Consider the following 17793-nt stretch of genomic DNA (forward strand, 5'->3'; position numbering starts at 1 on the left):
TGGCTTTAAGAAATTTTCTCCTCTATTTTCAATAAAACAATTTTCTTACAATCATAGTTTATGGAGAACTGATCGTGGATATCAAGTTTGATTTTTTTCTGTACCTAATGAGATAATAAAATATATTCCCTTTGACAAAAATGTATCTACTTGTACATCTGTCCTAGAAAAGTGTGGGCGACATCCTCCAGGTGTGTAAGGACTGGGGTAAAAAGGCCAGAGGCCACTAGATCCTCATACTGTAAATACACAAATTGACCTAAATGATGAGTTGATATTCAAGCATTTGACAGTCCCATTTTCCTTTGCTGATAACAAAACTCAGTTCTTTCTAGCATACCACTGGATTGTGACCATATAGTCACCTCAAGAAGTATGGCTGCTCTTATGAGTGGCAGAGAGCCAGGGATGCTCATACAGAAAAACTATCCCCTTACTTGTTGTTTCCCATTGTTCCTTGCTGCCAGGCCTTCATGTCTGGTGACTGGTACCCAGAAGTGGGTGGAGTTTGTTGGAGCAGAGAGCTCTGAGGAGGAGGGATTGGCATCGGCACCATGGAGCTCCCAGGGCTTAGAGATGGGGCAAAGTTGGCCTCACCTTGGGGAACCAGTCCTGAAAATTAACACATATTAATCGATGTAAATACACTGCATATATCAACATAATAAGATAATAATAAAAAGCACATGCTATAATTTATTTAGAAATGCCTTCTTTGGCCAGGCGGTGGTGGCGCATGTCTTTAATCCCAGCACTCGGGAGACAGAGGCAGGTGGATCTCTGTGAGTTCGAGGCCAGCCTGGTCTATAAACACAACAAAGTGGCCCTGTGTGAACTTTGAAAACTACTCCTTATTATCTTCAAGTTTGCTGTCTGGCCCTGTTCTGTGTGCATGTCACACATGCGCACACAGAGGTCATTTGAAATCCTATGTGCAGAACCGGCTTTCCCAGGCTCTTGAGCTGGACTCTGCTCTGTTGGACAGCACAATCTGCCAACCCCTACAACTGCTGTATCCAGTCTGCCAACCCCTACAACTGCTGTATCCACAGTCTGCCAACCCCTAGAACTGCTGTATTCAGTTTGCCAACCCCTACAACTGCTGTATTCAGTCTGTCAGCCACTACAACTGCTGTTTCCTGTTTCTTTCTGATATTGTTGCTTTCACATCGAAGAATAAACATGGCCCCAGCTACTCTACCTTACGCTAAAATAGAAGCCCTCAAAGAGTGTTTCTTTTCATGGTTGGATTATGCTAGTACTGTTTTCTTTTATACTTGTTTCACTAAGAAAATGTATACCATAGCTAAAGGTTTTAAAGACAAAGTTATAAAAGTCTAGAAAAGAAAAGAATACCATAAGTAGCTCATAATAATTTGTTATAATTCTTTCAAGTCCTCCTCAGAAACTCATGTTTTTTTTTTAAATTACTTTTATGTGTATATGTGAGTGTCTGTCTGTATGTATATGCACCATGAACATATATACAGGGATCTGCAGTTGTGTTTATAAAGACAGAAGAACGTAATAGCATGCATGTGGTATAATGACAAGGGAAAACAGCAGGTCAGCGTTGCGTGTGAAGGGCTGAACATATACTGCCCTTTCAGAGGACCTGGGTTCATTCCCCTCACCCACGTGGCACCTCACAGCTATCTGTAACTCTAGCTCCAGGAGATCTGAGGCTCTCTTCTACCCTCTACAGGCACCAGGCATATTCATGGTGACCTGGCTGATGTCACAGGGAGCCCTTCTACAAGAGCAGAGATGAAACACTTGATCTTGAAACATTGTTATTCAACGAAAGGTAACAAATTTATAGTATTCTTTTGAAGCTGATCATCCGAGAACTGAGGGCTGCCATTTCATTTCAGTTTGCAAGCCGATAAAGCTGCTTTCCTTGTTGCATCCATCTTCTGGGTTTCCCTTATATTATAAATGCTGACTTTACAAAGAAAAGTTACTTTTTGTAACTAACTAAAACCAGACTAAAAGCTGGTCTGGAAGAAAGAAAAATGTAGGTGCTAGATAAAGCTCAGATGCTGGGGCACATGCTGCCTGCACATGTCCATGAGTTGCTTTTTATTGGGATTCTTTTCTAGGCAGCCTTAAAAATCATGTTTAGTTCACTTATATAATCAAAGGGTTTCTCTTTTTCAGGAATTAGTCATTAAACCTGATATGTGATAGATTAATCAAGTATGTATTATCACTACTATCTTTTAGAATCTCAAAGGAATAAAAAATAAAAAGGATCATTGTCTAGGATAAAGAGTACAAAACAATGAAAGCAAAAGAGAAAAAACTTCTATAAATCAGAATATTCATTCTGGAGGAAGTTACAACTTATTTAGTTAAAAGTGGTATCATCAATAAGAAGTCTGAGATACTTGGTAAATATTGGTTATTCTTATATAAACTATCAAAATAAAATCATCCAATGACTGAGTTAATGCACTAAAAACTGCCAGCTGAGAAGGGTTTTGTTTGGATAGATGTCATAGGATCCAGGAGAGAACAGTGAGTTTGCTTTATACATAAAATGTCAAAAGTTTTATAGCTCCCAAATTTATTAATGTCAGCAACCAAGCTTAGAAAAGTCTGAAATCACACAACCATTCAGTGATATTGAGCCTGCCGCCTCTCCTGACTTTACCACTTAAATCTTTCCTCTTCAGCACATGCCCCAAAGTCAGGGCAAATGCAAAGCAGGACCTGCAACTACAGGTGAGTTAAAAAGGCAACATGAGCATCGCGTACCTGATCCTGGATACTGGAAGACATTCTGCTGCATCTGAGGATTGATGCCAGTGCCAAACTGTCCTCCCATGTTTCCTGCCATGCCTCTGTTCACCATGCTGCTGCGGGTGGCCAAGGACGCCTCAGGATTTGCTGCCAGTTGAGAAAAAGGGCTAGTAGAAGCAGGTGGGGTTCCTGGATTTGTACCATAGTTTGGTGGGTAGGGGAACTGCTGTGGAGCACCCTGAGGAAGACGGGGGTTCCCCATTTGAACTGGCAGTCCAGATGAAGGAGGGATGTTGTTCCCAAAACTTTGGTGCCTCATGAGCATGGCTCTTTGCTGCTGTATAATCTGCCTCTGTCGATGCTGTTGACTGTACAATTCCCGTTGACGCTGAGCCAACATCTGAGCATTCAAAGGTGGCTACAAAGAAGGAAAAATATCTTTTTTAAAAAAGTTGATGATTTATTTTTTTAAAACATGATTTTTTATTGATTCTTTGGGTATTTTATATCATGTATCCCAACCCCACTTATTTCCCAGTCATTCGACATCTGCCCTCTACCCCTGTAGACTTCCCCTAAAAGTAAATAAAACCTAAATTAAAATAAAAATTAGAGAAGAAAAGAATGGAAAAAAGAAAACAAAAACATCTTGTTGAGCACCAGGACAACGACCTGCTCCTTTATCAACTGCAGTGTTCTGTATTTGTACAATTCTGTTCTTCCAACTTTCCCATATCAAGAAAAAAATCTTACATATTAAAATTATTACAATCATGTACCTAACCTAGAAAGCTTATAGGATAAAGCCTGGTAGCTTGGAGCAAAATAAAATGCAGCAGCCATCAGGCTACAAGGGAAACTAAAATGTAAAGTAAAGATTCCTTAAGTAAAATCATAAGGAAAAAATAAATCAAGTATATTCTATTTTTAAAAAATGTTTTTTTATGTGTGTTGTAACTTGAGGGCTGGCTTGTTGAGGTTTTCTGTCCTGCCCAGTACCCCACATCCGGCAAGCCCCAAAGAAAATCACACAGAGAGTCTACAATAGGTTATAAACTGATTGGCCCCTTGGCCAATCAGACTTCTTATTAGCTCTTGTAGCTTATATTAACCCATTATTCTTATCTATGTTAGCCACATGGCTCGGTAACTTTCTCAGCCAGGCAGATCACATCCTGCTTCTTTGGTGATCTGGGCTGGGCTGGAGGAATGGGCTTCCTCCTTCCTAGAATTCTCCTGTTCTCATGGCCCCACCTCTACTTCCTTTCTGGTTGACCCGCCTATACTTCCTGTCTGGCCAATCAGCGTTTATTTAAAATATGATTGACAGAATACAGACAATTGTCCTGCACCAGTGTGTGTACCACATACATGTAGGAGCTTGCTGAGGTCTGAAGAGGGTCAGATCCCCTTGAACTGGAGTTACAGGTGGTTGTGTGCTACCATGTAGGTGCTGGGAACCAAACCAGGGTTCTTTGCAAGAGCAGTCAGTGCTCTAAACTGCTGAGCTATTTCTCCAGCCCCCTAGTACATTTTATAGGCCACAAGTAATTAATAAATGCTAAGATAATTTCTATTAGCTGTTTAAACACAAATTCAAAAATAAATATCAAAAAGAACTACATAAGAAACCCCACAGTAAATGTTAACTACTTCTGTGATGCTGGACAAGAACACTGCTGAGACACATGAGCACCTCAACAAGGGGAGGCCAGTAGTGCTTGATGAGTTCACCCTAACACAGCCTGTGAGTTCACCCTAACACAGCCTATGAGTTCACCCTAACACAGCAAGACCGTGAGTTCACCCTAACACAGTGAGACCTCTATTTCTAATGCACTTCTCTGTTTCTCTACAGAGTCACAGTCTTCCTCCTTCTTCATTGTCTTTACTGCTGTACTCTGTTTAAATGAATAAAGTATGATTGAAAGTGATGCTGATTTTCTTTATTATTCTTTTCTATGGTTCTCAAATTATTTATAATAAATAGGTATTACCTTTATGCTTAGGAAAACTTATAAATGCCATTAAAATGTGGAAAACAACAAATTGGAAGATTCAGTGTCTAACAAATTATCATTTAAAAAGAAAATAATTAACTAGAAATAAGATCATCAGCAGAAGTAAATGGAAACAGCTATTTTATATCATTATGCAGCATAATAATACTCTAGGCATTATCATAAGTGGCTTAATAGCTACACGATTATGGATGAGGAAAGAGGTGGTGAATTAGGCTGAAATTACTTTTCAGTTCTCACATGAAAAGCAGCCTGGCATATCAATAAAGCCTTCTTCAGAAGATGTCATTTCAGACAGAGGATCTGATTGAAGTATGCATATATATATATTCCTTAAAATGAAATCTGCCAACTAGACGTTGTCCACTTTGCAAAACCCTGAAACATGGTTTTCTGATAGAAATCATGTGAATTGCTAAAGTGGGGTCTTGTTTCCTTACAACCTAGTTATTCCTACATGGGATTCAATATTAAGGTTCATAACTTAAAAGATGAAGAGACTCAAATTTGGACTCATGAAGATGCTCATATCTGTTTTAGCAGCAGCCTCATCAGCACCACCTCTTTGATTAGTAGTAATAGCTTCCTGGATTTGTCCCAAGTTTAACAAGATTCATTTCATGAAGAATTTAAAGATTATTTTTATTGTTTTGTTTTATTTTTAAGATTCTTTAGTTTTATTTTATGTGTATGGGTGGTCTGCCTTCATGTATGTTTCTGTACCATGGACCAGAAGAGGGTGACAGATTTCCTGGAACTGGAGTTACAGACAGCTGTGAGCTGCCATGTGGGTGCTAGAAATTGAATCTAGGTCCTCTGGAAGAGTAGTCAGTGCTCTTACTCACAAAGCCATTATTTTTTAAAGATTTATTTATGTATTTTATATATATGGATGTACTATGCCTTTATGTATGCCTAAGTACCATAAGAGGGCATTAGAATCCATTATAGATCAGACAAGTGTGAGTTGCCAGGTGAGTACTGGGAATTGAACTCAGGACCTTTGGAATAATAGCAGTGGGTACTCTTTTACCATTAAGGCATCTCTCTAGTTCCATTATTTTATTGTTTTTAATTATGTGAAGGTATGTATATCTGCACATGGGATATGGACATGAATGCAGGTACTCCTGGAGGCCAAAAATGTCAGATCCTCTGGAACTGGAGTTACAGATGATTCTGAGACACCTGACCTGTAAGCTGAGAATCAAACATGGGGCATCTGAAAGAACAGCCAGTGCTCTTATCTGCTGAGTCATCTCTCCAGTCCATGAAGGGTTTTGCTTGATTATCATTCTTCTTTACAACTCTTGTCTCTCAATATTTACATCATCACCTTGGTTTAAGAAAACTTAAGTTGCTGAAGTAAAAATATTAAAAAATATATATAGAAGTGAATACTATATTCCATTCATCAAAGCCATCCAGTTTTTCTTTCTTTTTTCCTTCCTTCCTTCCTTCCTTCCTTCCTTCCTTCCTTCCTTCCTTCCTTCCTTCCTTCCTTCCTTCCTTCCCTCCCTCCTTCCTTCCTTTCCTCCTCCTCTTCTTCTTTTAAAGATTGAATCCCCAGGGGTTGTATAGCTTTGCCAACTATCCCAGATTGGTCTTAAACTTGGGGTTCTTTTGCTTCATCTCAAGTGCTTGAGATTATCACACCTGGATCCATTCAGTTCTTCTAAAAGAGTTTACTGTATTCTTGTGTATATGTGTGTTTATGTGTGCCATACTTCATATGTAGTGATCAGAAGACAACTTTGTGGAGTGGATGTTTTCCTTCTAGTGAATTCAGGTTGCCAGGCTCTGAGGAAATGTCTTTACACACCGTGCCACCTCACTGGCCCCCATCCAGTTATTTTTAAGTGCAAAATTCTATGACTTTAGGTTTATAAACAAGGATCTTCAAAATAAATAAACCTCAAAGAGGGTAAGGCACATTGCTTTTTGGGATGGAGGGGAAAGTGCAGGGAATGGGAGGAGGGGAAGGAGTGGGAACTGGGATTGACAGGTAAAATGAAAAAAGAAACTTTGTTTTCGTTTTTGAAAAATAAAATAAAATAATAAAAAATGAGTGGGAGAAGAGAGGACAATATTGGTATGAAATTATAAAAAATATTGTGTGCATATATGTGCAAATTTGTAAAATAATAGATCAAAAGTCACATTATTTATAAAAGAAAAATCTTCTAAAGAAATTAAAACAAACAAACAAACCCAGAAAATGCTGATGTTTAGGTTGGTCAAAATGCACAGTTTTCTACTTGACCCTCTAGTACCATGAAACAATAACAAAAACAGTAAAATGAAACACAGAATTTTGCCTTTAGGTGAAGTAGCAGAAAGAGCATGACAAATAGGCTATTAATTCATTGCCTACTAATTCATTCTGGAAGCAATTTACTCCATAAACATCATTTAAAGCTGATCTCCCAGGCCATTTCAGCAGTACTCGAGCCAATGCTGAGAAACACTGCTTGTGCTGGAGAAGTTTACCAATGCCTGGCTTCTGCCTTACCTGAGGCGTGATCTGCTGTTGCATGCCTGACCTCATGTTCATGCCAACAGGAGTAGTTGCTGCAAACTGGTTCAAGATAGCTTGCCGGTTTTGGTGCATCAACTAGGAAAACGAAGACAAGGAAGGATAACACCTCTACAAGCAAACATGGCATGACACAAATATTACTAATGAAAAGTTTTAGTAGTATAGGTTTAGTAGTATAGGCAAATAGAACACCTCCCATTCTATTTGCCAAAAGACTAATAACTTCCACTATCAGACAACTGTTGTGTTCAGAACATTTAAAGGTAGGAAACACACATAAGTATACACATGTACAACATTAGTGTACTTCTGAAAGCATGTGAATAGTTACTTCAGGGAAGTATGATATAAAATGAAAAGAATCAGCTTTAGATCTTAAAATATCATAAATGAAAAGCAGAGAACAGCCCTGCAAAGGTCTGAGAGACAAATGGGAAGCCAAGGCTCTGGGCAGCACTCTCACTTGGATCTTTATATATACTTGGGGAAAATCCAACATGATATCATTAGCCAGAGAGAATTACATAAGAAACAAATGCTCTGAGAAAATGGATTATTTATTTAACTAGAAGAAGTAATCACTTTAGACCAACATTTCCCAAATTGGTGTTCTAAAGAACATTGTTCTGCAGGATATTAATAGATGTGCCAGGAAAATAGCATACTGTGCTGTAGGACGTATTGGAAATGAGGGCTACATAAGGTGAAACAGATTTATTTACTGCAGTAATTTTATGCGCCTTTAATTGGCCAAAGCACACTGTGCATCTCCAAGAAGGGGTAGACTGCAATTTGTTCATCACAAACCTTTTTTTCTGATTTACAATTATCAACATTTATTTCCCAGAATAATCTGCAGGGGACTGATATGGAAGTTCAGTTTAGATCAGGCTGGTGTCACAGGTCTAGGCAACCCTTTACTTTATCAGATAATAATAAACTACACCTGGAAGACTTCATTGTAAATAATCTATAGATCAAAACTTTCTCCCTCAATATAATGTTATTGCTACTAGACCTTCCTTCAAAGGTCTAGTAGCAATAACATTAATGCTACATTATATTGTTTTTATTATTGTTGCTGCAGTGATGAGGACCGACCCTTGCACATGCTATGCAAGTACTCTGCTTCTGAGCTATAAGACTAAGTTCTCACTGCTACCCAGATTGGTTTTAAATTGTTGGGTTCCAGTGATCCTCCTGCATTGGGAGAAGCTGGAAACATAGGCATATGCCATGAAATTCAGGAATATGTTACTTGATGTTTATTTAATATTTCATAACTTGTAAATTATATAAATGGATAATTGTGGATATGTTTTATTGGACTATATGTAAGGAGAAAGCCTATTAGCGTTCTATAAAAATGCAAATCCAGGAGCAGTGATTGAGTTTCTCATTGCCTAACAGCTTACCTCTTAATTCTGGATTCATTTATTTTCTGACTTACATAGATCAGAAAAAAATAAGACTTTTAGGAAAAGTTAATACAATATAGAAATGTTAAAAATACAAATTTCAAGCCTAGTGGAATAAGATAAAGCATTCACAATTGCTTAAAAATAAAGATGCTTTTCCCAACCTATGCACTGACTACCCTCAAAAGATCAGGACTGCAAGTATACAGAAAGAAACACTCTGTTTGAGTCGGAAAATACTTCCCACTTTGAACAAGCCTTCAAGCAAGCAGAGCCCAGCATTCTCCTCTGCTGCATCCTCATCTCTTGGATATTCTTTGCAGTAGTCTGCTCATTAGCCACCTGCCACTTTAGGAACAAATGGACGCAAACCCAGCTTTTTTCTCTGAACTGAATATGAAACATTGTTTCATTAGCTCAGGAATCTGATCTCATTCCATGTTGGGCCGTGCTTACTGATTCTCTAGCTTCAGGCCCTTGTTTCCTTAACTTCAGCTGCTTGTAAACTGAGTCCATAAGCATAGACTCTTCTGACCTAGCACTCAGTACACTGCTGTGTGATGCAGTGTGTCAGAGAGGCACAAACACAAACATAGGCAGCTTTGACTACTGAAGTTCCTTGTATGATTTACTATTTTTATCTTTTCGGGTACTTAGAGTAGCACTCCAAGTGTGTGCTTAATTAAGATGGTCAGCATTTCTACGACTATTTCCTTTTCTGGGTGTGATGCCGCATCCCCTGTGGTCTCAGCTCTTGGTAGGTTGAGGTGGGAGAATTCTGAGTTTGAGGACAACCTGAGCAATGCGGACCTTGTCTGAAAAGCTAGCAAAACAAAACCAGAAACCACATCTACAACAACAACCAGAAACCAGCAAGTCCAGCAAGAAGTCCTTTCTCTTTAGTACAGTTTCTTAAGACTATGACTTTTATTTTTTTTCTCACTTCTTGCAATTCATCACTGAGTGCTTTATTCTATCCTAGCATTTAAAACACATTCCTTTCCTTTTCATTACATCCTTTACATTTTCCCATTTCATCAATCCTTGTCCTCTCCATCATCATCACCCTGTTTACTGAATAGAAATATGTTTACATTGTTTATTATATTTGCTAAACATAATTTATAAAGCTAGTGTTCATTAAATACTACACTATACCAGGCATGTGCTGAGAGCTTTACATTCTCTTATTGAATCTATATGTTCTTTAGGAGGCAAAGGAATTATCTGACTATTTTTACATTCAGAATCAGTTACTCTCATAGCCATTATGCCACACTGCCCTTCCTTCTTCTAGGATGTGTGGATTGAACAGAGGACCTTGAGCATGCTGGAAATGCCTTCTACCACTGTCCTAGCTTTCTAACATTTATTTATTTTCCTTCCTGAATTAGTACAGTTCTAAGCAATGTCTTCAAATACTTTTCTAGAAACTCAAGAAAATATACATGACTGACAGCCCCAGTCATGATTCTTAGACATGGCACTGTATACCATTTGCCGCTGTGCTCCTTGATGGTCACCTTCCTGTCTGTTGCTAATACAATCTTAAATATTTATAGGACTACATCAATTCATTTCCTGTCACACGAGACATTAAAATCATGCACAAATCCCAGGCCTGCAAATGTATCTTTTCTTTCATTCATATCATCACTAGAATTTCATCTAACTTTAAATAACACAAATTTTACTTTGTCTCAACAATTCAATGCTATTTCTTGTTCTACTTTACAAACTAAGCTACAGTTCTCTTTATTAACTTAGTAATTATGTGATATCTAATCTAAAACTAGTTTGTATCTTTAAAAAAACAAAATTATATTGCCTTTAAGCTGTAATTTTCAAAGTACTTTGCTACAATTAGCATTCTTTAACAAAAAGGTCTCTTACTCATATCCTAGCTATCCTAGGATGGCTTTTTTAAAATGATCTTTTAATTTTTTAAAAATTTTATTTTACATTCTAGCCACAGTTTTCCCTCCCACCCTTCCCTTACCAAGGTCTGGGAGTGGCCCAGGCACTTTCACTGCAGCCACTGACTCATCACAGAGAGCTCTGGCACAGACCCTTGGAGAAGAAAAACTGAGAGGACAGCACTCACCTGCTGCTGTCCCTGTAACCGCTGCTGTAGCTGAAGCCGCAGCTGGTTGGGTGCAGCTGGAGGTCTGTTTAGAGACTGCCGGGGCTGCATGCCCATGCTGGGTGAAAAGGTGCCTCGGGGAGGTGTGACTTGAACTGGCATAGTCCCCAGTGAGGGCTTCTGCCTGACCATGCCTTGGAAAGGGCCAGGGAGGCTGGCAGTAGGAGAAGGAGATGAGTATGGCTGGGGGTAGAGGGCAGGTCTTTCTTCCATCATCAGAGGAGGCGTTGCTTGCTGTGGTGGGAACCTCTCGGACAATACATCTAATCCACCTCCCTGTTGGAAAAGATGCCAAAATAGTTTATAAACAAAGTCTGGCAACAATGACATGCATGTCTACATAAATTTGCACCTGGGAGCAAGTTATCTCTAGAAAGTCTTAGAATGTGTTCATTCTGATTTCATGCTCTTTGGAAGCTCATCACCCTAAGGGACCATTGATTTAAAATTGCTCTGGTCACTCAAGCAAAGACTAAACAAGCACCTGGACAAGTTTGTCGATCCCCAGCGCTCTGTCTAGCTCGGCCAGCTCCGTTTCGTCTTTGCCACTGAGGAAGGACACCAGTTGTTCCAGGAGGGCCTTCTCGTCGTTTCTTCCTTCTACTGTTGTTGGTGGACAGAGAAGCTCGTCTAATTGTGAGCTAATGCATTGGCTGTGGCAGCAAAAGATGAGAAAGGCAGAAAAAAATGATTCAATTTTTAAGAGCGCAAATGCATACACATACATATATGCACAAATCTGATTTTAAAAAGTTCTGTTATGATGCTGGCAATGAAATGTTCTATGATTAGTGTGCAGAATTCAGAGACCATGTTCTTGGATGTATGTGCATTTGTGTGGGTATGGATGTGTAACTCCGTATGTGCACATGTGGAAGCCAGAGGTTGATGTTAGATGCCTTTCTCTATATCCCTTCACCTTAGCGTCTAACTAGCGGTCTCACTGAAACTGGAGCTCACGAATTGGCTAGACTGGCTGGCCAGTAAGACAAGAGTGGGATTATAGATCCAGCACACCCAGGTTTAAATGGGTTCTAAAAATCTGAACTCAAATCCTCACATTTACATAAGAAAGCATTTTACCCACCGAGTCATCTTTCTAGGTACAAAATAATATTTAATGTATAGTTTGACTGCAATTTCCATTCTTTTGCCAACTACTGATCTTAAAATTCCATATTCTTAATGTTCGCTTAAAGAAATATCCTAAAAAACGAACCAAATATAAGTAAGAAATGGGAAATACTTTGTGAAGATTTAATTATTCATCTATGTGTCTGTGTCTGTGCATGAGTACGTGCATGTGCACCATGATTGTGCAGATATCTGGAAAGGCCAGGGAAGGGTGGTGGATCATAGGAACTGAGTGACAGGTGCCACCTGATACGAGCGCTGGGAACCAAACCTGGGTTCTCTGAAAAGACAGTGCTCTTAACTGCTGAACCATTTCTCATAAAGAGTTCTTAATAAGCCAGGTGGTGGTGCTGCATGCCTCTAATCCCAGCACTTGAAAGGCAGAGGCAGGAGAATCTGTGAGTTCGAGGCCATCCTGGTTCATAAAGTGAGTTTCAGGACAGCCAGGACTGCTTCACAGAGAAACCCTGTCTTGAAAACTCTCCAAAAGAAATCCTTTGTAGCTCTCTCTTTTTTCCTCCCTCCATTCCTCTCTTTTTTCCTCCCTTCATCCCTTCTTTCCCTCCCTTCCTTCTTTTCTTTTCTTTTAAATGTTGGTTTTGGAATCCACACTTGGGTTTTCATGCTTGTGTGGTAGCACTTTACCCAGTGAACCATCTCTCTAGACCTTCAGATTTATTTTTATTCTATTTATTGTATGAATACCATTAATTACTATGACTGAATCAAAGTCAAAACAGTACATTTATTTATGCTTTCAAAGATGACTAAATTATCTTGATGATATAAAATGATGATATAAAATTTCTTACATATGAAAGAAATTAAGTTGAAAATTGTTTACATACTGGTAGCTCATATACTAGCTAGTCGGTAGTGGCTCACAAAAACAAATTGTCCATTGATTCATGAAGACAGCATGCAGTCTAATCCAAACTGACATTAGCTGAGGAGTAAAACTTAGGCATATATAGAAAATAATAAAAATATAATTACATGAGCAATATGATAAAGAATTATTATTTTGAGAAAATGTAAAGGAAAACAGTTCAGATAATATTCAAAATTCATTTTTCTTTTGATTGCCATGTATGAGACGTAGTCTGTGTTGCAAAACACAGATGCCTGTGTGAATTGAGAAATTAATTTCAATGAGAATGGACCACTGAGTAGATATATTTTCTTTCCTTACATATTCTTTCTCCAAACAAAGACAAATGATGGACAAAATAACCCACAGCTAAAAGTTTTAAAGGTAACATAACTGGTATATGAAGGCTAGTTTATCTACAGGTCTCAGGAATACATGGAAATCAAAGAAATGCAAGACACTAAAATGTAAAATGAGACCTGCACACTATATCAATCTTGTGGTGATTACAAAGTATAACTGCCTCGTGGTCATACTGTAATTGGATCTGCTTGACTATGTCCTCTGGCAACCCCCTTTTAATGAGACATTCACATCAATTTATAGCTCAAAATTACTAGTGTCGACTGGAATCCAGTTTTGGGGGGAGTAGTTCCTGGCTTAGAGGCTGATATCTGATAATGTACAAAATATAAAGTGTCTCACTTACTCGTCTGGTTTATTCTGATTTATTGTCGTCACAGTATTATTTGCCCATGGAATCTGATCGCCTGCTCCTGGTTGTCCAAACTGGTTATCGATTGCTTCTAATTCTAGTTCAGGCAATCCTGATTGAAGAGAAAGAGCTCACTGTCACAAAAGAGGATCAGGTAACATTTCAGAAGTAACATACAATACAGGAGAGTGAGACTTCCCCACAAAATATTATTCTGATGATCCAGAGGGAAGGTGTCTACATGTAATAAAAAGCAAATGAGAAAAAGGGTCTGAATCAAAACAGAATTGGGTGTTTCCTGTACATATGCTTACTAAAGGAAATGAAGGACTGTCAGAAGTTACTATTTTAAAGATAACATCATTTCGGTTAGCTACTTTTTCAGCATATACCATGAAATGAGTGCAACAATCAGAAGACAAAATAGATCCACAAAAGGCAAGAAGAGACACTGAAAGGTCACTGCAGCTTGTAGGTAGAACCCTTAGAGAAATTAGCTTAGAAAATGCACCTCAGAAAAATTATATATAATTAAAAAAATTATTTTATGTGTATGGATGTTTTGTTTGCATTTATGTCTGTGCACTGCACGCATTCAGTGCCCAAAGAGGCCAGAAAAGAGCATCAGATTCGCTGGAACTGGAGTAACAGATGGTTGTGAGCCACCATGTGGATGCTGGGAACTGAACTCAGGTCCTTAGGAAGGGCAGGCAATGCTCTTGATGACTAAGCCATCTCATTTCTCTAGCCCCACGTAGAAGCTTTCTGGAAGTTTTATGGCCATCTCTAAACTGTTTACACTAGGGAAAACTAAAAGCAATCTAAATTCCAGAAACTCAGGCATTGATTAATGAATTAAGATACAGATACTAATAATGTAAAAGAGGAAAAAGTATTCAGATTTATATTGAGGTCTTTAATCCATTTGGACTTGAGTTTTGTGCATGGCGATAATAGATATGGATCTATTTTCATTCTTCTACATGTTGACATTCAGTTATGCCAGCACCACTTGTTGAAGATGCTTTCTTTTTTCCATTGTATAATTTTAGCTTCTTTGTCAAAAATCGGGTGTTCACAGGTGTGTGGATTAATATCCAGATCTTTGATTCAATTCCATTGGTCAACGTTTTTATGCCAATATCAAGCTGTTTCATTACTGTAGCTCTGTAATAGAGCTTGATGTATTTGGTGGTGATGCTTCCAGAAGTTCCTTTATTGTACAAAATTGTTTTGGCTATCCTGGGTTTTTTGTTTTTTCATATGAAGTTGATTATTGTTCTTTCAAGGTCTGTGAAGAATTATGTTGGGATTTTGACGTGGGGATTGCATTGAATCTATAGATTGCTTTTGGGAGGATTGCCATTTCTATTTTTTGTCAAATAGGTCTTTCACTTCCTTGGGTAGTGTTACCCCAATGTACTGTTATTTGTGGCTATTGTAAAAGGTGATGTTTCTCTGATTTCTTTCTCAGCTTGTTCATCATTTGTATATAGGAGGGCTACTGATTTTTTTTTGAGTTGATCTTGTGTCCTGCCACATTACTGAAAGTATTTATCAGCTGTAGGAGTTCCCTGGTAGAATTTTTGAGGTCACTCATATATACTATCATATCATTTGCAAATAATGAAAGTTTGACTTCTCCCTTTCCAATTTGAATCCCCTTGATCTCCTTTTGCTATCTTATTGCTGTAGCCAGAACTTCAAGAACTATATTGAAGAGATATGGAGAGAGTGGACAGCCTTGTCTTGTTCCTGATTTTAGTGGAATTTTTTTGAGTTTCTCTCCATTTAATTTGATATTGGCTGTCGGCTTGCTGTATATTGCTTTTTATCATGTTTAGTATGTTCCTTGTATCCCTGATCTCTCCAAGAGCTTTATCATGAAGAGGTGTTGGATTTTGTCGAATGCTTTTTCAGCATCTAATGAGATGATCATATGGTTTTTTCTTTCAGTTTATTTATGCCATGGATTATATTGATAGATTTTCGTATGTTGAACCATCCCTACATCTCTGCAATGAAGCCGACTTGATTTTTTTTTTTTTTTGGTTTTTATCAAGACAAGGTTTCTCTGTAGCTTTGGAGCCAGTCCTGGAAACTAGTTCTTCTAGACCAAGCTGGCCTTGAACTCACAGAGATCTGCCTGCCTCTGCCTCCCAAGTGCTCAGATTAAAGGCGTGTACCACCACCACCTAGATGGTGGATTTTTTTTAAAAATGTGTTCTTGGATTTGGTTTGCCAGTATTTTATTGAGTATTTTTACATCTATATTCAGAGGCCAGAAGAAGGTGTCAGATCTCTGGGATGAGAGTTACAGACACCTGATGAGCAGCCATGTGGATGCTGGGAATCAAACCTCTAGGAACATTCAGTATTTCCTTCCTTCCTTCCTTCCTTCCTTCCTTCCTTCCTTCCTTCCTTCCTTCCTTCCTTCCTTCCTTCCTTCCTTCCTTCCTTCCTTCCTTCCTTCCTTCCCTCCTCCTCCTCCTCCTCCTCCTCCTCCTCCTCCTCCTCCTCCTCCTCCTCCTCCTCCTCCTTCTCTCTCTCTCTCTCTCTCTCTCTCTCTCTCTCTCTCTCTCTCTCTCTCTCTTAAGACAGGGTTTCACTGTGAAACAGTCCTGGCTGTCCTGGAACTCACTCTGCAGACCAGGCTGGTCTCGAACTCAGAGATCCACCTGACTCTGCTTCCTGAGTACTGGGATTAAAGGTGTGCACCACCAACACCTGCCACCACCTTATTTTTCAAGATAGTATTTCTCACTGGACCTCGATACCACTTTGGCTAGACTGGCTGGCCCACAACCTTCTGGGATTCTCTTATCATTTCACTGGCCCTAGGTCTGGGGTTACAGACATACATTACCACATGAACATAGCCTCTTGTTTGTACAGCAAGTTCTTTATCTACTGAACTACCTTATCAGCCTGATGATGACTTTAAAAAAGATTTATTTTTATGTATATGAGTGTTTGTTTACACACACACACACATATGGATGGTAGTCTGAATGAGAATGATCCACATAGGCTCATATGTTTAACTGTCTGGTCCCCAATTAGTTGAACTGTTTGGGAAGGATTAGGAGGTGTGACCTTGCTAATTAGGAGCAGTATCAGTGGGGTGGACTTTGAGGCTTCAAAAGCATCTATCAGACCCAGTCTCCACCCCCTCCTTCTCTCTCTGCTTGCTGTCTGCATACCAGGATATAAAGTTTTTATGTATTGCTCCAGTGCCATGACTGCCTGCTTCCTGATATGATGGTCATGGACTCACCCTCTAAAACTGTAAGCAATCCCCAATTAAATGCTTTTATAAGATTTGCCTTGCTCATGGTGTCTCTTCACAGCAACAGAACAGTAACTAAGATACACTGTCTATGTGCCTGGTGCCTTTGGAGGCCAGAAAAGGTCGCCAGATCTTCAGAAACTAGTTACTTATGGTTGTGCTGACATGTGGGTGCTAGGAATCAAGCCTGGGTCTTTTGAAAGAGCAACAAGTGTTCTTAACAGTTGAGTCAACTGTCCAGCCTGACTTTACTTCATGTAAAAGCATGTAACAACAACTTTAATTAAACTTAAGTCTGTGACAAATGATATAAAAATCAAATTCTGTAGGATTCTGAAAGACACAATAAACAATATAACTAAAGCAATGATGGTAAAGTAATCACTTGATTTCTATCACTACCCAAATCAGGACAGTGGCCACAAGCTCCCTAACGTTGTCCCATTGCTCTACTTTAACAGCAGATCTCCAGCACTAAACTTTTAAGAAATAAAGCCTAGAAAGAGTTAATTATGTTTCATTTTGAGAAAATGTGCATGGCTTTGTACTAACAAAACCAAGCATTGCAGTTAGTTTACTTAATTCGATATTAGGACATAACATCTTATTTTACTAGTCTTTATGGAAAATTCTAAGAGAACAAGTTAAAATATTTTCAAAACATAGCCAGACATGGTGGCATACACCTATAATCCCAGCACTGAGAAGCTAAGGCAGGAAGTTCTGGAGTTGGAGGGCAGCCTGTTTTACCTCATATTTAAAAGCAAAACAAAACCCCCCCAAAAAAAAACATAGAGAGTAAGATTCGCACATTGAGTTTGATGTCCAGGCAAACATCAGTAAATGAAAACAAACGACAATAAAACCTATAACAAAACCACTCTGATTCACTCAAAAGTCTTATTTCTATAGATTCTA

At 38.8% G+C, this 17793-nt stretch overlaps 1 protein-coding gene across 9 annotated transcripts in view; it reads right to left on the reverse strand.

The window, feature by feature from the left end:
* Positions 1-17793, reverse strand: part of Ncoa1 (nuclear receptor coactivator 1) — a 205946-nt gene that overhangs the window by 16799 nt on the left and 171354 nt on the right. For all 9 annotated transcript variants that reach the window (XM_087907441.1, XM_087907440.1, XM_087907438.1 and 6 more), the window contains 6 exons: positions 13581-13698; positions 11351-11519; positions 10828-11142; positions 7279-7380; positions 2761-3163; positions 438-612 (listed from right to left, as the gene is read on the reverse strand). In XM_087907441.1, the coding sequence (XP_087763567.1) occupies positions 438-612; positions 2761-3163; positions 7279-7380; positions 10828-11142; positions 11351-11519; positions 13581-13698 (1282 nt within the window). The remainder of the gene's footprint in view (positions 1-437; positions 613-2760; positions 3164-7278; positions 7381-10827; positions 11143-11350; positions 11520-13580; positions 13699-17793) is intronic.

Source organism: Myodes glareolus, chromosome 6, assembly GCF_982192425.1.
Source record: "Myodes glareolus chromosome 6, mMyoGla1.1, whole genome shotgun sequence".
NCBI lineage: Eukaryota > Metazoa > Chordata > Mammalia > Rodentia > Cricetidae > Myodes > Myodes glareolus.